The sequence below is a fragment of the Salmo trutta genome, chromosome 31 (genome assembly GCF_901001165.1).
Source record: "Salmo trutta chromosome 31, fSalTru1.1, whole genome shotgun sequence".
Classification (NCBI taxonomy): domain Eukaryota; kingdom Metazoa; phylum Chordata; class Actinopteri; order Salmoniformes; family Salmonidae; genus Salmo; species Salmo trutta.
The window spans coordinates 7,889,887-7,910,920 of NC_042987.1; the positions used below are offsets into that span (position 1 = coordinate 7,889,887).

Here is a 21,034-nt window from a genome sequence, read left to right on the forward strand (position 1 = left end):
AAATGCCACCCTACACCATGACTGACCCACCGCCAAACCGGTCATGCTTGAGGATGTTGCAGGCAGCAGAACGTTCTCCATGGCGTCTCCAGACTGTCACGTCTGTCACATGTGCTCAGTGTGAACCTGCTTTCATCTGTGAAGAGCACAGGGCGCCAGTGGCGAATTTGCCAATCTTGGTGTTCTCTGGCAAATGCCAAACGTCCTGCACGGTATTGGGCTGTAAGCACAACCCCCACCTGTGGACGTCGGGCCCTCATACCACCCTCATGGAGTCTTTCTGACCGTTTGAGCAGACACATGCACATTTGTGGCCTGCTGGAGGTCATTTTGCAGGGCTCTGGCAGTGCTCCTCCTTGCACAAAGGCGGAGGTAGCGGTCCTGCTGCTGGGTTGTTGCCCTCCTACGGCCTCCTCCACGTCTCCTGATGTACTGGCCTGTCTCCTGGTAGTGCCTCCATGCTCTGGACACTACGCTGACAGACACAGCAAACCTTCTTGCCACAGCTCGCATTGATGTGCCATCCTGGATGAGCTGCACTACCTGAGCCACTTGTGTGGGTTGTAGACTCAGTCTCATGCTACCACTTGAGTGAAAGCACCGCCAGCATTCAAGTGACCAAAACATCAGCCAGGAAGCATAGGAACTGAGAAGTGGTCTGTGGTTACCACCTGCAGAACCACTCCTTTATTGGGGGTGTCTTGCTTATTGCCTATAATTTCCACCTGTTGTCTATTCCATTTGCACAACAGCATGTGAAATTTATTGTCAATCAGTGTTGCTTCCTAAGTGGACAGTTTGATTTCACAGAAGTGTGATTGACTTGGAGTTACATTGTGTTGTTTAAGCGTTCCCTTTATTTTTTTGAGCAGTATACATTTAGACATGTTATTCAATTATTGCACGCTAACGAGCGTCGCCAAGTGCTAAAATAGAAGTCAGTTCTATTTGTGAGCTGATTGCGCTGCAAGTCCTGCCTCTCCCATCTCATTGGTTTATAGAATCAGATACCCACGTGGGTGTAACACTTATGCAAGTTAGTTACCAATCGCAATATAAAGTCCAAAGAAAAAGCCTGGAAGGAGGAGAGATAGCTAGAAACGATTCGGTTGACCGTTTTATGTTTGGATTAATTGTCGAAGTAGAGGACCTTGTGCATTTGAGGTAAAATAAAACGTTTATATCCCAAGACAAATTAGCTAGCAACTACAAGCTATCTAACTAAGTTGACAAATTTTTCGACCTGTCCCCAAATTAATATAACTGGTTCAGAGTTTGTTTTTAATATTGCAACCTGCGTGTCGTGATCACGTTTGGTGTGGGGGGACAAAAATCAACGTACGCACGCGCGCAGCCGGTTTGGGTACGGTGTATTCAATAGAACTTGGTTCCATTTGTGATGCGCTGCAAGTCCCGCCTCTCACATCATTGGTTTTTATTAAGAGCACACGTGTGTGATTGAAAGATGAACTGAGGTCCACATTCCAGTCGGTGGCGGTAAAGCACCTTAGTTGGTTGCCAACCGCCATGTGATGACATTATTTTGAACTTAATCTGCCATTTTATCTGTGGATTAATTATCGGAGTAGAGAACGTTGTGCATTTCATGTAAAATAACCAGCAACAAATTAATATAGTTGGTTCAGAGTTCGTTGTGATATTTTAACCAATTTGTCCTGGTGTGGATGGACAAAATCAACATGCGTGCGATGACGCGCCCAGGCCTAGTCAGCAAGTTACCTATCGCACACTCATCAGATGCAACGAATCCACACCAGACTGCATATCCTTTGCAGCCGCGTTACAAGTTCAAACACTCGAATGCGTGATGTTCCATTGTAACACCTCAGACAGGCTATAAATTAACATTCTCTCGTCATTATTTATATATCTAGACCCTACACTGCCATGTTGTACTTTAGCGCGGTAGAGCGCCATTCAAATCGGTTAGTGATATCTGGGATCCTTACGACTTTCATACCCTCAATTTAACCCTTTCACCGTTTAAAATTTCATCCGCGGTAGGGAGGTCCCAAGGTAGCACCACATAGCACGGACCCCATTTAAGACCTAGCACTAAAGATCTGCTTTATAACGCGATTGACAATTAAAGGCAATGTTATTTTGGTCGCGGAGACTGCGTTCAGTTAATGCTGCATATGGCGGCTCAATCTGAAATTACTTTAACATTTTAGCGCGGCTCTAACACGATACTGATTGAATCCAGACCTTAACCTAGTTAAAGCTTAAATCAGCAGTAGAAACAAAACGTTTTGTGCCGGTTTCAGTAAAAAGCGGAGGGATGGGGCTGAAGAAATGTGACCGCTATGGATGCAAGGAATGACCATCCAGGATACGAAAACTAAAGTTAAACTATATAACCTCAACATGGTTGTTTACATTAACTTTTTACAACCATTGGGAGTAAACGAACTTATTTGTGGTTCTGATGGTGTACAGCAGTTGAACTAAGCTCATGAGGAATTTATAAGTTCTGCTTGAAAATAATATGGGTACATAAATCAAATGGATGTAGCAACTGCGGTCTGTCACTTTTAGGTCCTGAAACAGTACCAAAGCTGTCAACACAATCTGTCTTGGGCTGCTTTCTTTATCATGTGTTCAAAATTATACAATTTATTCTAGCATTTAACTTCATCTCTGGCTGTCCTGATCCACCATCTGAGAATCACTGTTCTACAAGTCAAATCAACTCTGACCAGTAATATTTTTTATAAAAATGTTAACCACCATTCAACCGCATATGAACAGAAGTCCACCCCAAGTACAATTTCAATTAATCTTTATTATGATTTACACATTTGTATCCTTGGTTTGGTTTCACCAGGTTTCCATTTAGGCAAGCGCCACTGCGCACTGTACAGTCCCATCCCTCACTCGTACAGTGGAGGAATAGAAGGAATGGGGGGAGGAATGGTCAGACATCCACTAAATTCCAAACCAACCCCTAGTCCATTCCTTTAGGCACTGTAGATCTGAAAGGGTCGAATAGGTATAGATCCACATTACCCTCAGATAGGCTAGGTGAAATCTTCCCCATATTGCTTACGCCTAGCCAACAACTTAAATTGTAGTGCCTAGAGGGGGTTGTAGTGTCTAGGGGTCCATTTGGGATTCAGAACTAGCATTTACAATTTGTCCAGGTAGTTGTCTAAGGCGGGGATGCCCTCTTTGAGCCCTTTGCGTTTCCTGGTCTCTGCCACCACAATGGCAGTCTTGGTGGTAGGGTCCTGGGGGTCCCCCTGGAGGATCTGCCAGTGGTCAAACACACACTGGGGGAAGGCCTGGCCGCCCGTGTTGGAGCGCAGGTCAGCTGTGAAACCTGGGGGAGGAGAAGATGATATTAACAGAACATGCAAGTCAAGGATGTAGCAATGTGCGGTCCTGCTTACCGAATTCTGATGTACACTTTGAACACGTTAGAATAACTACACATTTACTATTCCTCAGCCAACAAGACAAGTAAACTAAAATCAGTAGCCTATGTCAATCTACTATAGTAGAAACATGTAGGCTACCTATTCTATTGGTCAGAATTGGAAGATCCGCTACTAGGCAGGTAGCCTAGTGGTTAGAGCGTTGGACTAGTAACCGGAAGGTTGCTAGATCGAATCCCCGAGCTGACAAGGTAAAAATCTGTCCTTCTGCCCCTGAACAAGGCAGTTAACCCACTGTTCCTAGGCCGTCATTGTAAATAAGAATTTGTTCTTAAATGACTTGCCTAGTTAAATAAAGGCGGACATAGAATTGTGGATAGAACGTTAACAGTATGTCACCATGATCAACGCAGAACAGCCTCTGCAGCTGCCAACACCTCAAACATGACACATTCACGCTGACGTCACCCAGGTGCAAGATGGAAAAGCAAAGAAACAGTCTCCCCTCTGCATTCAAGCAGCTGATTCTGGCCGAGCCAAATAGATGACAAGTAATAAGTAGGCTGTTATATATATATATATATTTTTACAGTCTTTGGTTTATAGCTGCACATATGCGCCCATTCTCCAGTGGTTGATGATAGGGGGTTTCACTCCTGCACCCTTTTCAGCAAAACGGGTAGTTCCCACTATATAAAAGCAAGCTAAAGCTTTCAATGAATTGGCCAATGCACCCTGTGTTGTGCTTACTGAACAGCCCATCACATTACCACGGACTGGGAGATGTACTGCGCTACAGACACGCTCCCTTTATGAGTCACAAGTGTGCATCTGGCACTGGAGGAGGCAGTGTTGTGTTGAGCTCGTAACAAATACAACTGGGAAAAATCCACTTGAACAGCCGTCCAACTGGTAATTACTAGTGGGAAACTTGTCTATCATCCTGAGCACCCACTTCTCCCACATGGTGACCTCTGATGTCACCTACTAAGGAAATGGCTTCCAACAGCACTTTCGGTAGTTAAAATGCAACAAAACATTATTTATAAAAAGCTATTTAATGTGGTTTTTGAACTGATTTGTTTACAAGCATGATAGCTTGTAAATAGCTGTATGGTTGACAGTTTGTTGGCCATTAGCCAATCAGTGTTTCTCAACGAGTTCAAATCACATGAATGTATCCAACTGGTATTTACCACTTCATAACTAGTAAATTCCCACATGGTTAAACTTTTTTTTAAACTTTATTTAACTAGGCAAGTCAGTTAAGAACAAATTCTTATTTTCAATGACGGCCTAGGAACAGTGGGCTAACTGCCTTGTTCAGGGGCAGAACGACAGATTTTCACCTTGTCAGCTCGGGGATTTGATCTTGCAACCTGTCGGTTACAAGTCCAACGCTCTAACCACTAGGCTACAAACATAGCATCAGAGTGGAAACTCGAGGCCCAACATAACAATCCTGCCCCAAGCCATAAGGGAAGCTAGGGATCTACCACTATCAGATTAGGGGTGACAACGTAGCCTATATTTTGTCCCCCCCCCACCCCGGTTCTTAAATCACTGTCACCCACTAATCAACTTGTAATTTTTGCAGATTTGAGCAAGTAATGTATCAATATTTGTTTACAAATGAGCGATGACATAGCCAATTAATATATAGCACAAATAGGCAACATATTCTGTGGGGTATTTCAGCATGCAAAAAGCCGACCGGTGCTTTGAATCGGGGACCGACGCCTATCCGTGAGTCGTTGCATCCCTAGTACTCGCTGATGGCTATAACTAGGTATGACAGTACAAAATTAGAATTACCTTTAGATATATGAATAAGTCGCAGTCAAAACAGCTCAAGTTTATCAGTGGTATGAATACTTGGTAAAACTAAAGAAACCAGCTACCCTCAATGTACAGAAGTGCTGTATTGGTGTCCATTCTCCCCCCAAAATACTGAAAATGTTAAATACCAGAATTCATATCCAATAATCTGTGTGTGTAGCTTAGGATATTTTGGGTGCTATATCATTTGGTGTAAAGTAACTAACATCAATTTTGGGCTTGCTGCCATAGTGGTACGGCTAACATTGTTTCACTAACAGCAATACTAATGCAATGTGTTGTTTCTCAGGATCACTTTTTGAAGTGAATTGAATGACTTTTTGTATATCAAATTCACTACATTTCAAAATGTTGGTGTACTGTCCCTTTAAATGGTAGTCGTTTTTACCACATTCATTTTCTGAAATTCTGAAAACTAAATGATAGTGTATTCAGATGTTAAATTAAGTTTCGTACTAATGTGGATTGTACTTTGGAATAGAAGTTTTACAGAATAAACAAAATGCTAAAATAAGTTTGTCTTTTCTTCAATCTAACATTAATTAGATGTTTAAGGATGTTTTGTTAAGAAAGTTGTTGCTGTGATTCCAATAGTTTCTTGGGGTCAAAATTACCCCAGTTGGTAATTGTTGTATGTAAAATAAGTTGGTAGCTTGAGAGTTAAAACAGTGAAATGTTCAGAAGGTTGTGTCAAGGCAATGGGTCATCTCTATACATCACCCATCAAATAAGAATAAATGTTCTACACCGGGTTGGGTTCAATTCCGTCAAGTACACCGAAATTCAAATTGTCCCTGGTAAGCCCTGGATAAAGTTAACTCTCACTCACCGAATGACTCGTTGACAGGAAGGTAGGCCTTGACGATGAACATGGGCGTGCCCATCACCTGGGACTCCTCGAACACGTGACCTCGCTTCCTGTTCAGCACGCCGTAGATCCCGCCCACTACCTGCTCTGGACACTGCAGAGAGGGGAAACGCATGACTCCGTCATGTCACACTTGATTCCAAATAGCCCCCAATAGCCTAGCATACAATTCAATGTAAGACAGTGGTCGAGTTGAAGTGTCAAAGTAGTCGCACACCCCACACACACCTGGATCTCGACCAGGTAGACAGGCTCCATGAGTCTTGGCTGTGCAGTGAGCTGGCAGGCGTACAGCACTCTGCGGGCGGTAGGGATGATCTGTCCACCACCGCGGTGAATGGCGTCTGTGTGCAGGGTCACGTCATGGATGTCAAAGCGGATCGCACGCATGTTCTCCTCACACAGCACACCCTGTAGGAGGGAAGAAGGAACACCACTTCACAACTCAGGATAGAGAAAAGACCAAGCAAACTTGGTACCTTTAGCATGGCCAAAACTGTAGATTCAAGTCTACTTATACACTGAAGTCATGAATGCAGATTTGAACTGCAATGCTTCAATAAGCTTTAGCAAGGAAAATTGACTGTGCCTTAGCTGGTTGTCAAGCTTAACTAAACGTAAACCCACCTCCTTGACAGCCCACTGGAAGCCGGCCACCACGCTGTCCTTGATCTCGTTCAGGTACTGGACTCCCTTGGTCACATCCATCAGCAGGTTGGGCCCGGTGCCGTCGGGACCAAAGCACCAGATCTTACGGGCCTCCGACACGTCCCACTCGTACTTGTCAGCCAGGAAGCGGGCGCGGATCTTGAGCTCCTGCCGGGGGCTGACGTCGCCCTTCTCGATGTCCTCGGCCAGGCCGTCGGGGAATGGTTTAGCCCGCATGTACAGACGGTTGTGCTTGTTGGGGGACTTGGACAGGCACATCACTTCAGACTCCTCAGACACAGTCTCCCTGTAGGACACCACCGGGTCTGATTTCTGTTAGGTGGAAGAGAGTTGTCAAGTCAGGACTAGGGATGGGCATTTTTAAATAACTTCACTAATCCAATAATATCATAATATTTTTTGGGATACCCGGATAGTCGAAATACGTGTTTAAAAAAATTATAACTTGAACTGGCTTGCTGCGCGACTTGGGAGAATTCCCACTTTGCTTGCTTGCAGAAGTGCGGGGAATGGGCAGTGGATGGTGAGTTTCATATGGGAGTAGCCATACAGATGAGATGATAACTTATCTGGTAGTGCCGGTCTTGACTGCATCAAATCAATTTAAAGAAGCTAGCCAAGTTAGCCAGCTACTGTGCCTTCGGAAAGTATTCAGACCTCGACTTTTTCCACATTGTTACTTTACAGCATTATACTAAAATGGATTAAAAAAATAAAATCAATCTACACACAATACCCCATAATGACAAAGATAAAACAGATTAGAAATGTGCAAAATACATTTTTTTTATTCACATAAGTATTCAAACCCTTTACAGTACTTTCTTGAAACACCTTTGGCAGCAATTACAGCATCGAGTCTTCTTGGGTATGACGCTACAAGCTTGGCACTAGCCTTCCCTGTGGCTCAGTTGGTAGAGCATGGTGTGTGCAACGCCAGGGTTGTGGGTTCGATTCCCACGGGGGGCCAGTACAAAAAAATGCATGAAATGAAATGCATTCATTACTGTAAGTCGCTCTAGATAAGAGCGTCTGCTAAAGGACTAAAATGTAAATGTACTAGTGATGCACCGATGACATTTTTGGCTGATACTTTCCTTGCCCAAAAAAACCCAGATACCGATATTTAACATTTTAGCAGCCTTTTAAGCATTCTAGTACAGTTAACACACACACACACACACACACACACACACACACACACACAGCGGTCTAAGGCACTGACTGCATCTCAGTGGAAGAGGCGTCACTACAGTCCCTGATTCGAATCCAAGCTGTATCACATCCGGCCATGATTGGGAGTCCCATGGGGCAGTGCACAATTGGCCCAGTGTGGTCCGGGCCGTCATTATAAATAAGAATTTGTTCTTAACTGACTTGCCTAGTTAAATAAAAAAAGTTACACGAGACCAACAAGTTATTTTGTTGGCATGTACGCATGTCCCCATTACCAGTAAAACATAATCAAAAGCTATTTATTTCACTTACTTGCTGTTTCATTGTTCAGTCGTTTCATTCTCAGCCAGAATTTCTATGGAACGCCGTTTGGGTCTTCGCGTGTCAAAAAAGATATGGCTGAAACACTATTTGACCAATCAGGACCTGAATGACTGCACGTCACATAATTTAGCACGTTCATACATTTTTTTAACGTAGTTATTACACATTGATTACACTATCACTCGTATTTCATATGTCACAACGAAACGTACGCTATGATGCTGGTAAAGTTGTCTCGCGCACCTACAGTGCTGGTCATTAAAAAAAAGCTAGCTAGCTCATGGATGCAAACAATGTTCTTCCCCAAAAACATAGCAACGACGTAATCTAGATGTCATCATCTAAAATAACCCTAATTTACAAAAACAGTCCTTATTTGATTAATGGTGGTCGGACCCATCTATGTGAAGCTAGCCCAAATTAAGGATTAGCCACAATAGTGGACTTTGCGGGTAGCCTTAAATAAAAGTATGGCCTAATTCTACTATTTGTATTCATTTGCATCACTGTCAATGACATACTTTTATTTTGAAAGCAAACCGCAGATTCCACTAGTGTGCCTAATCCTTATTGTGGCTAGCTTCACAACACATAACCCGGTCCGGTCGAGCCTCACTAGCCAGATGAAGCTAGCTGGCTGCTTATAACGTTAGATTAGGGCAACAGGGTTAAGTAGCTGGCGAGCTATTTATTTTCATTAACTGATGTTCAATTTCAATAAGAGATCAACAAATGGCAACCTAGCTAATACTTACTCACAAGGATTCTTAAATCATTGGTAAGAATAATGAAAATGACTGCAGTTTCTACTGGTCATTGTTTTCAGGCTGGTTGTATTGGTGCTAGCTAGGTACCAAGCTAAAGCTAGCTACCCCAGAAGTTGAACACATGCTTTATTACCAACGTGGTATTGTAAACACATCGTTTGTGGTCGGTGTTTGCAGACTTTTTTGTACAGCTTTGACAGTGCTACTGTATCTTTTTTGACACGCAAAGACCCAAACGGCGCTCCATAGTATGCATGTCGTGAAGCGAATAGCAGTGACTCTATTACTGTGTAACTCCGGTAGGGCAAAGTCTGAAAAATATCGCACTTGGTAGTGTGTACCGGTGCTCGACCAGTCGGTGAAAGCCAACATCACCCACGACAGAGAACGGTTGATTGTCAAGGGCAATGGATTTCGCCTTTGAGTTGTCTCGCTGAAATGTTATTACTCTTTCAAATGACTGCTGGACTTGTTGACTGCTCGATCCACACAGCAGACATTGTGGGCTAGGTTAGGAATGCTGTGTTGCACGTGTAGCGCAAAATTTTACGTGGCATCATTACGTCATGTACCTATGTTATAGGTATGCACGGTAGCTTTGACATTTAATGTCGCTGTTAAACTAGACATCAGGCCGATACCGATGTTGGCATTTTTAGCTATATCGGACGATTCCGATATCGTGCATCCCTACTTGGCACACCTGTATTTGTGGAGTTTCTCCCATTCTTCTCTGCAGATCATCTCAAGCTCTGTCAGGTTGGAAGGGGAGCGTTGCTGCACAGCTATTTTTAGGTCTCTCCAGGGATGTTTGATCGGGTTTAAGTCTGGGCACCTGCTGAGCCACTCAGACTTGTCTCGAAGCCACTCCTGCGTTGTCTTGGCTGTGTGCTTAGGGTTGTTGTCCTGTTGGAAGGTGAACCTTCGCCCCAGTCTGAGGTCCTGAGCAGGTTTTCAACAAAGATCTCTGTACTTTGCGCTGTTCATCTTTACCTCGATCCAGGCTAGTCTCCCAGTCCCTGCCACTGAAAAACATCCCCACAGCATGATGCTGCCACCACGCTTCACCGTAGGGATGGTGCCAGGTTTTCTCCAGATGTGACACTTGGTATTCAGGCCAGAGAATCTTGTTTCTCATGGTCTGAGATAGAGGTCGACCGATTAATTGGAATGGCTGATTAATTAGTGCCGATTTCAAGTTTTCATAACAATTGGAAATCGGTATTTTTGGATGCCGATTTTTTTTTAGACCTTTATTTAACGAGGCAAGTCAGTTAAAAACACATTCTTATTTTCAATGATGGCCTAGGAACGCTGGGTTAACTGCCTTGTTCAGGGGCAGAACGACGGATTTTTACCTTGTCAGCTCGGGGATTCAATCTTGCAACCTTACGGTTAACTAGTCCAACGCTCTAACCATCTGCTTTACATTGCACTCCACGAGGAGCCTGCCTGTTACACGAATGCAGTAAGAAGCCAAGGTAAGTTGCTAGCTAGCATTAAACTTATCTTATAAAAAACGATCAATCATAATCACTAGTTAACTACACATGGTTGATGATATTACTAGTTTATCTAGCCTGTCCTGCGTTGCATATAATCGATGCGGTGCGCATTCGCGAAAAAGGACTGTTATTGCTCCAACGTGTACCTAACCATAAACAATGTCTTTCTTAAAATCAATACACAAGTATATATTTTTAAACCTGCATATTCAGTTTATATTGCCTGCTAACATGAATTTCTTTTAACTAGGGAAAATGTGTTACCTCTTGCAACAGAGTCAGGGTATATGCAGCAGTTTGGGCCGCCTGGCTCGTTGCGAACTGTGAAGACTATTTCTTCCTAACAAAGACAGCCGACTTCGCCAAACGGGGGATGATTTATCAAAAGCGCATTTGCGAAAAAAAGCACAACCGTTGCACGACTGTAGCTAACCATAAACATCAATGCCTTTCTTAAAATCAATACACAGAACTATATATTTTTAAACCTGCATATTTAGCTAAAAGAAATCCAGGTTAGCAGGCAATATTAACCAGGTGAAATTGTGCCATTTTGCGTTCATTGCACGCAGAGTCAGGGTATATGCAACAGTTTGGGCCGCCTGGCTCGTTGCGAACTAATTTGCCAGAATTTTATGTAATTATGACATAACATTGAAGGTTGTGCAATGTAACAGGAATATTTTGACTTAGGGATGCCACCCGTTAGATAAAATACGGAACGGTTCCGTATTTCACTGACAGGAAAAAGGTGATAATTTCCGGATTCGACCATATTAATGACCTAAGGCTCGTATTTCTGTGTGTTGTGTTATAATTAAGTCTATGATTTGATAGAGCAGTCTGACTGAGCGATGGTAGGCAGCAGCAGGCTCATAAGCGTTCATTCAAACAGCACTTTTGTGCGTTTGCCAGCAGCCCTTCGCAATGCATTGCGCTGTTTATGACTTCAAGCCTGTTAACTCCCAAGATTAGGTTGGTGTAACCGATGTGAAATGGCTAGCTAGTTAGCGGGCTCGCGCTAATAGCGTTTCAAACGTCACTCGCTCTGAGACTTGGAGTAGTTGTTCCCCTTGCTCTACATGGGTACCGCTGCTTCGAGGATGGCTGTTGTCGATGTGTTCCTGGTTCGAGCCCAGGTAGGAGCGAGGAGAGGGACGGATGCTATACTGTTACACTGGCAATACTAAAGTGCCAATAGTCAAAGGTATATGAAATACAAATCGTATAGAGAGAAATAGTCCTATAATAACTACAACCTAAAACTTCTTACCTGGGAATATTGAAGACTCATGTTAAAAGGAACCACCAGCTTTCATATGTTCTCATGTTCTGAGCAAGGAACTTACGTTAGCTTTCTTACATGGCACATATTGCACTTTTACTTTCTTCTCCAACACTTTGTTTTTGCATTATTTAAACCAAATTGAACATGTTTCATTATTTATTTGAGGCTAAATTGATTTTATTGATGTATTATATTAAGTTAAAATAAGAGTTCATTCAGTATTGTTGTAATTGTCATTATACATTTTTTTAATTAAAAAGTCAGATTAATCGGTATCGGCTTTTTTTGGTCCTCCAATAATCGGTATCAGCGTTAAAATCATAATCAGTCGACTTCTAGTCAGAGTCCTTTAGGTGCCTTTTGGCAAACTCCAGGTGGGGTGTCATGTGCCTTTTACTGAGGAGTGGCTTCCTTCTGGCCACAATACCATAAAGACCTGATTGGTGGAGTACTGCAGAGATGGTTGTCCTTGTGGAAGGTTCTCCCATCTCCACAGAGGAGCTCTGTCATGACCAAGATCCTTCTCCCCTGATTGCTTAGTTTGGCCGGGCAGCCAGCTCTAGGAAGAGTGTTGGTGGTTCCAAACTTCTTCCATTTAAGAATGAAAGCCACTGTGTTCTTGGGGACCTTCAATGCTGCAGAAATGTTGTGGTACCCTTCCCCAGAACTATGCCGACACAATCCTGTCTCGGAGCTCTACGGACAATTCCTTCGACTTCATTCCTTGGTCTCATGGGACCTAATATAGACAGGTGTGCGTCTTTCCAAATCATGTCATGTCCAATCAATTGAATTTACCACAGGTGGACTCAGGATGATCAACTGAAACAGGATGCACCAGAGCTTAATTTTGAGTCTCATAGCAAAGGGTCTGAATACATATGTAAATAAGGTGTCTATTTGTAATATGTTTGCAAAAAATAAAATATGTTTTTGCTTTGTCATTATCGGGTAGTGTGTGAAATCCGAGGCTACGGTATGGAAGTCACACTACATTCAAACGTTTATTTTATTGAATTAAGAATTTCAAATGTCATGGTATATCCTTGTGTGTAGCAATGTCACATTTATTTAGACAAAGCCTTTTTATTGTTAAAAATAGGCCTATGATTTCCCTCCTCCCAAAAAAAAGAAAACTCTCGCAAGTCCGTTCGGATATTTGAATTGCCATGCCCATACCTAGTTAAAACAGTGCATTCGTCTACATAGACATATTTCCTTGACGGCAGTCTTGCCACGTCCTATAATGTCTACAGAGTAAAGACACCCACTCCCTATGGCAGATTCTCTTTGTTAGGCAGTGGAAAACAAAATCCCCTTTCCTCTGTATGTACCATTTGTACTGTACTTGGAGAAAGCGCATTCAACCCCGTCTCATATGTAGTCTGTTCCTCACCTTCAGTGGAATGCCGGCGTGGTCCTCCTCCAGATCCTTGAGACAGATCTCCAGATGGAGCTCTCCGGCCCCGGCGATGATGTGCTCGCCAGACTCCTCGATGATACACTGCACCATGGGGTCAGACTTGGCCAGACGCTTCAGACCCTCCACCAGCTTGGGCAGGTCAGCAGGGTTCTTGGCCTCCACAGCCACTCTCACCACGGGGCTGACGCTGAACTTCATCACACGCATGTTGTGGGCCTGTTGGACGAGCACACAAGACGGGAGAAATATTCATCTATTGTTCATCCAAAATGGCACCCTATTCCCTATATAGTGCACTACTTTTGACCAGAGTAAAAGTCTAGGAGAGCAAAATAAATTGAATGGAAAATCCTTCTTTGTCATTAAAAGTCAATGTGGCCTTCAGTTTTCCTATAGTATAATGTGATGATGTACAAGCTACCTGTTCAAAGGTGGTGATGGTCCCTGTCTTAATCAGATACTGGTCTACTCCAACCAGACCAACAATGTTCCCACATGGTACATCCTCAATGGGCTCTACGTAACGCCCCATCATCAGAATGGTTCTAGAGGGAGGACGGGAGAAGAGATTGAGGGGAGAGAATACACGATATTTAAAAGTTCACTTCACACACACGTATCTGGCGCTCTAAATGGTACCACACACGCGCGCACACACACACCTCTGGATAGGTTTGATGTAGAGGTCTTCCTTCTTCCCGGGGGTGAAGTTTGGTCCCATGATGCGCACCTTCAGACCGGTGGACACGCAGCCAGAGAAGACACGGCCGAAGGCGTAGAAGCGACCTTTATCTGTTGTGGGCACCATCTTAGAGATGTACATCATCAGAGGTGCCTTGGGGTCGCAGTTCTTGATACCTGAGAGAAGAGGAAAGGGGTATAAGTATATGAGATATTAGTTAGGACAGGCACAGTGTTCTTTTCTCTGCCTCCAGTCAGTTGTTTGGGGGTGCATGTGTCTCGGTGTGCGTGCCTGTCCTCACCCATGGCGGCCTCGTCGTCTCCTGGACCCTCATAAAGCAGCTCACAGCGGTACTTCTGGGCGGTGACGGGGGAGGGCAGGTGGATGGTGATCATCTGGAGCAGAGCCTCTCCGGCTGGGAGCCAGCGACGCATCACAGCCTTCAGCAGGGGCTTGCCCTCCTTCTCCTTGTCCTCCGTGTCCAGCTTGATGTCCAGCTTCTCTATCAGCTTGGCCGTCTCCTCCTTCTTGAAGTTCATGACGGCATCGAATACCTGGAGGGAGGGAGAACGGGTGAGGGTTAGACAGTTGATTTTCATCCTTTTAAAAAGAAAATATTGATACATTAATACTGGTCAATGCATTGCATAAATTAATCAATGAAAACACTTTAGGGGCGTCATGGCCGGTCTCACCTTGAAGATTGGATCCAGCACGAGTTGAGAGAAGGTGCGGGGCAGCTTTTTGCCATCGGGGCCAGTGGCAGTCTTACTGAACTTCCCAGTGGCTGGGTCAAAAAACCTGCCGGATGGATATACACAAAATATTTTCATTGACAGTTCAGTCAGTTAGCAGACACTTATCCAGATCAACACACATTTCAACAAAACGTGCATTCAACAAGTTGCAAGCTTGGTTGAGGTCCATTCCAATTGAAGTCTCTATTCAGGAAGTTAAATGGAAAACCAGTGCTATTAAGAGTCAAGGAAAAAAGACAAGTTCAACAGTTAACTACATTTCATGTCACTACGACAGCCAGGAACTCGCAAGCATTTACATTCAGTACGATACAATCAGCTGTGACAAGTCAACAGCCAAAGACAGGACATTTTTGCAACACGTCAGATTGTTTGCCAGCATAAGAGAAGAGTGCGCACCTGCGATTTAGGCTCCCAAATGTGTTTACTTTGTCTTCAACAGGTCTCCATACAGAGAGAAACCCTGTACATATAGGTGGCTGCCTGTGTCACGTCACATACCTGCAAACACTTTTCAATATTGCCACGCCCTCACCTGTGTGCGTGCGATTGAGAAAGCGAGAGAGCACAGGCACACTTAATTTAATAAGTCCGAAATGCCGGGGTAGGCGGCGTCGTCCCCTTTGGAACCATTCCATTGGTCCTAAGGTACAAGCTACACCTACCTAGCATGATAGGCGTTCTAAATCAAGTGCGCCCTAGAGAGATGGAGAATGTGCATTCCAGATACAAATTCTCAGTGCAGCTCTGTAGAAGCTATAGGATCACTCCACATGTGTGTGATTCCTGAGATGTTACACTTCAAGACATTGTGTAGATCTTACAATCTGCACAGGCCGCAGAGATTTTCTACCTGGAACGCAATCCGAGTAAGTGTGTACCTGTCTACCTGCAATATCTACATTGTGTCTCCCACCCTTCTTTCACCTCTGCGTGTACCTCTTGCCCCACTATTCAGTCAGATGCATAGATCCTACTACCCACAGATTCTTCCTCAAGTCTTCTCTTATTACACTTCTGTGTGTTTACACATGTACAGTATGTGTGTCCATGTACAGTGTCAGTCAAAAGTTGACACCTACTCATTTATTTTTACATTGTAGAATAGTGAAGACATCAAAACTATGAAATAACACATGGAATCATGTAGTAATCCAAAAAGAAAGTGTTAAAGCCAAAAACGTTTTTGATTCTTCAAAGTAGCCACCCTTGGCCTTGACAGCTTTGTACACTCTTGGCATGCTCTCAACCAGCTTCACAAGGTAGTCACCTGGAATGCATTTCAGTTAATAGGTGTGGCTTGTTAAGTTCATTTGGGGAATTTCTTTCCTTCTTAAATCATTTGAGCCAATTAGTTGTGTTGTGACAAAGTAGGGGTGATATACAGAAGATAGCCCTATAAAAGACCAAGTTCATATTACGGCAAGAACAGTGCAAACAAACAAAGAGAAACGACAGTCCATCATTACTTTAAGACATGGTCAGTCAATCTGGAAAATTAAGAACTTTGAAAGTGCAGTCGCAAAAACCATCAAGCGCTATGATGAAACTGGCTCTCATGAGGACTGCCACAGTTAGTTACCTCTGCTGCAGAGGATAAGTTCATTAGAGTTACCAGCCTGAAATCAGGTCTTCATGGTCAAACTGCTGCAAAGAAACCACTACTAAAGGACTCCAATAAAATTAGACTTGCTTGGGCCAAGAAACACGAGCAATGGGCATTAGACCGGTGGAAATCTGTCCTTTGGTCTGATGAGTCCAAATTTGAGATTTTTTGCTTCCAACCGCAGTTGTCTTTGTGAGATGCAGAGTAGGTGAACGGATGATCTCCGCATGTGTGGTTCCCACTGTGACGCATGGAAGAGGTGTGATGGTGCTTTGCTGGTGACACTGTCAGTGATTTATTTAGAATGCAAGGCACACTTAACCAGCATGGCTACCACAGCATTCTGCAATGATACACCATCCCATCAGGTTTGCGCTTAGTGGGACTTTCATTTGTTTTTCAACAGGACAATGACCCAACACACCTCCAGGCTGTGTAAAGGCTATTTGACCAAGAAGGAGAGTGATGAGTGCTGCATCAGATGACCTGACCTCCTCAACCCAATTGAGATGGTTTGGGATGAGTTGGACTGTAGAGTGAAGGAAAAGCAGCCAACAAGTGCTCAGCATATGTGGGAACTTCTTCAAAACTGTTGAAAAAGCATTCCAGGTGAAGATGGTTGAGAGAATGCCAAGAGTGTGCAAAGCCATCATCAAGACAAACGGTGGCTACTTTGAAGGATCTAAAATATAATTTGATTTTTTTAACACTTTTTTGGTTACTACATGATTCCATGTGTGTTATTTCATAGTTTTAATGTCTTCACTATTATTCTACAATGTAAAACCCTTGAATAAGTAGGTATCCAAAGTTGACTCGTACTGTGTGTGTGAGAGATTACTTACGCAAGTACATACAGTGTGTGTGTGTGTGTGTGTCAACTTCCGGCGCCGACAGAGATGGCCGCCTCGCTTCGCGTTCCTAGGAAACTATGCAGTATTTTGTTTAGTGACTCAACTCCAGCCACTTTAATAATGGAAAAATTGATGTAATAAATGCATCACTAGCCACTTTAAACAATGCCACTTCATATACTGTACTCTATACCATCTACTGCATCTTGCCATCTTGATGTAATGTATCACGACGCCACTTTAAACAATGCCACTTCATATAATGTTTACATATCCTACATTACTCATCTCATATGTATATACTGTACTCTATACCATCCACTGCATCTTGCCTATGCCGTTCTATACCATCACTCATTCATATATTTTTTTATGTACATATTCATTCCTTTACACTTGTGTGTACAAGGTAATTGTTGTGAAATTGTTAGGCTAGATTACTCGTTGGATATTACTGCATTGTCGGAACTAGAAGCACAAGCATTTCGCTACACTCACATTAACATCTGCATGTGACAAATAACATTTGATTTATGTATGTATGTAAAGTGTGTGTATGCATGCATGTACAGTTTGTGTGTAGTGGTATTTATATATGTGTGTGTACCTCTCTCCCCACAGCTTCTTCATCATGTCCTCCACCTTCTTACATCGCTCTGCTGGTCCCAACTGGGTGTCTTTGCCAGCAGAAAACTTGGCCACGTACATCTCAGCAAACTGCTTGAGGGTGAAGGCCCAGCCGTGGAGGCCAGACCCAAACCCTACGGTACCGATCACGGGGTCAATCTGAGGGACGACAAGAGGACCATGTCTTTGTCGTAGGCCAAACATGTTTCCCTTTGATCACGTCAGAGTTTGGGGACAAGTCCCATTTAAATCTGTCAGTTGAACTGGACATGAATTCTCTCCATAGCGGTGCAACTCCACTCCTAAATTGGCAGGAATTTAGAAGGAATTCACTCCAACTGATGACTACTTAGATTTATTCTTGTCAGGTGTGTGTGTCCCTCTCACCATAATGGCGCCCATTGGTCCCGCTTCATCCTCTCCATAGGTGGCGATGATGACGTTGACGTTCTCCACGATGCGCTGGAAGGTCTGGAACAGGTCCTCAGGCTCCAGCTGCAGCTCTAGCAGGGCCCGGTCCATCTTGTTCATCATCAGCACCGGCTTGATGCGCTCAGCAATGGCCTGCCTCAACACAGTCTCTGTCTGCACACACACACCTGAACAGGGGATGGAGAATGAGGGTGTTATATGAAAATCCAAAGACAGAAATTGAGCGGGCAAGAAAGACTGCACTGAGAGAAAGGAGACCGGAACAATGAGAGAGAGGAAGCGAGAGTAAGGACATTGAGAAAGGCCTGAACGAGAGAAAGAAAGACAATGGGCAAAAGGTCTGTCCTCCACCCTCTCCTCCTTGACCCGGAAACTGATAGATAAGTGGTCGAGGAGAAGTGAATTCGTTAGTAGGCGAACAGAAGTGTCCTCCCCTCCTCGATAGCCACCTTTCATCAAGGATAGCCATGTGTATCTTAGGGCCATATCAAATAAGTTTCATTTCCCCCAAATCCTGTTCAGTTTTGTTAATGGGTTTCTGTCATTCAGTTTTGTATTTTGTCTTATATTAAAACAAAATTGATGTCCACAATGCTTAATAAATCACAGACCACTTTTGAGGTCTGGGAAAATCCAAGAAATGTGGCTTTTGGGGTTTAGTTACACTTTAAGTCAACTGTGCACCAGCCTATTTTGGGGGGGGGGCGTTAGCGATGTTTCTGTTGCGCTCATGTGATTGCAAAGTTGGCAAAGCTAATGGCCACGGGATTGACGTAAATAATCATGATATCATTCCGCAAGGCAGGCATAAGCTACTTTGTAGTTAACTGTTAATGGAGAAGGTTTTTGGGAACCTCTCCATCTACCAGAAGTCGGTCGTCATTACATTAGCATCGTCGCTAACGGCTACAAAGTGGTAGACAAACACACGCACACAGACAGGGGCATTCCTGTGCCGTTGCCTAGTCAGAAAGTTGAAGGAAAATATGAATCACTGATGCATTTTGATAATCTTGGGAAAATGAATGTATATTCTAAAATTCAACATAAGTTGATTTCTTAATAATAACTTCAATAAAATGTTTGATATTGTTGAATTCCGTTTTAATGTCTGGATTCAGTGATTCCATCCGCGATCTAGTTAACGCAGATTTTATAGGGCCATAATATCCTACGAGAGTCCTTCGCGGAAGAGTTTTGAAATCTGCCACACCCACTTTGAATCAGCTTTAGTTTTGTCGGAGAAGTAAAGCATGCACATGTTAAAAACAATGAGCTACTCATCTTTTTATCTATGAAATGTCTTGAAAATTAATGTAGTTAGTTGTGCATCACTCTACACATTTATCTTGGGATCCACCCCTGCAAATGTAATTTGCCTGATGATGCGCGAGTGGGGAAGGAGATTAATTTCATACAAGCGCATTTTTTGTCCACACCCGCTCCTCGTGGCATCAATTTTTATTTAACTAGGCAAGTCAGTTAAGAATTTGTTCTTATTTACAATGACGGCCTACCACGGCCAAATCCTAACCCGGACACGCTGGGCCAATTGTGCGCCGCCCTATGGGACTCCCAATCACAGCCGGTTGTGATACAGCCTGGATTCGAACCAGGGTGTCTGTAGTGACGCCTCTAGCACTGAGATGCAGTGCCTTAGACCGCTGTCCCTCTCGGGAGCCTTTGACTTTTTTTTCTCTCCAAAAGGAGGCGAGAGAGGACACAGGAGTTGAGCAAATCCAATATAGAAAAGGAAAATTAGTTAGTAGGCGAACGGAAGTGTCCTCGCCTCCTTCCGTCAAGGAAGCACAAGAATATCCTACTAGTCCTTCGCGGAAGAGTTTTGAAATCTGCAACACCCCCTTTGAATCAGATGTTTACTCAGAGGAGAAAAGTACGCACATATTTAAAAATGATATGATACTTATCCTTTTATCTCTAAAATGTTGCACAACTAGCTAAACGTCTTTTCACTACTTTACACATTTAATTTGGAAATCCACCTCTGTAAACGTCATTTGCAATTGAGAATCTCCCAGTGAGAAAGGAGAGCGCAAGAGAAACAAAGACAGAGAGTAAGAAAGGAGAGTCTACCCGAGACACAGTCAACCACCACCAGCGCTCCGTCTGTGACCCTGAGGGCGGCTGTGACCTCAGAGGAGAAGTCCACGTGGCCCGGGGAGTCGATCAGGTTGATGAGGAAGCCAAGCCCATCCTTAGTCTGCTTGATGAAAGCCATGTCATTTTCTCCCAGCTCGTAGTACATAGAGATGGCCCTGAGAAGAGTGAGGGAGAGGATAGGTGAATGGTAGATGTTTCAACGTTAATTTATATATATATTTTTTATTATATAGTGTCTAAAACCAAGTGTCCCTGTCAGCCGTGGGATGCAGACAGACAGGGATAGTAGTCAAGTTGATGTGTGCAGGGGGAACATTTACATTACATTTAAGTCATTTAGCAGACGCTCTTATCCAGAGCGACTTACAAATTGGTGCATTCACCTTATGATATCCAGTGGAACAACCACTTTACAATAGTGCATCTAAATCTTTTAGGGGGGGGGGGGGGGGGTTAGAAGGATTACTTTATCCTCAGGTGAACGACTGAACAGCACTGAACAAGCTGCACTGTAACTTATCCTGCTTTGTTGTTTGTCATCTGTGTAAAGCCAAAGACGAATCTCCAAAGCAACGGTAAATAATTGTTTTCTACCTCTAATCTGGCATCTTCAGCTCAGGCATAAGTGTTGTTTTCAGCCATACATACAGTGCCTTCAGAAAGTAGTCACACCCCTTGACAGCCTGAATTCACACCC

At 43.6% G+C, this 21,034-nt stretch overlaps 1 protein-coding gene across 1 annotated transcript in view; it reads right to left on the reverse strand.

Moving 5' to 3' along the window:
• Positions 1-2,786: 2,786 nt before the first annotated feature.
• The window catches only part of LOC115169419 (elongation factor 2), a 30,706-nt gene continuing 12,458 nt past the window's right edge, over positions 2,787-21,034 (reverse strand). Inside the window, exons 3-14 of the mRNA XM_029725004.1 lie at positions 20,311-20,492; positions 18,172-18,383; positions 17,765-17,943; positions 14,635-14,740; positions 14,241-14,493; positions 13,920-14,115; positions 13,679-13,802; positions 13,231-13,473; positions 6,733-7,086; positions 6,334-6,516; positions 6,067-6,199; positions 2,787-3,343 (exon numbers count right to left, since the gene is read on the reverse strand). Of these exons, the coding sequence (XP_029580864.1) occupies positions 3,150-3,343; positions 6,067-6,199; positions 6,334-6,516; positions 6,733-7,086; positions 13,231-13,473; positions 13,679-13,802; positions 13,920-14,115; positions 14,241-14,493; positions 14,635-14,740; positions 17,765-17,943; positions 18,172-18,383; positions 20,311-20,492 (2,359 nt within the window). The 3' untranslated portion in view covers positions 2,787-3,149. The remainder of the gene's footprint in view (positions 3,344-6,066; positions 6,200-6,333; positions 6,517-6,732; positions 7,087-13,230; positions 13,474-13,678; positions 13,803-13,919; positions 14,116-14,240; positions 14,494-14,634; positions 14,741-17,764; positions 17,944-18,171; positions 18,384-20,310; positions 20,493-21,034) is intronic.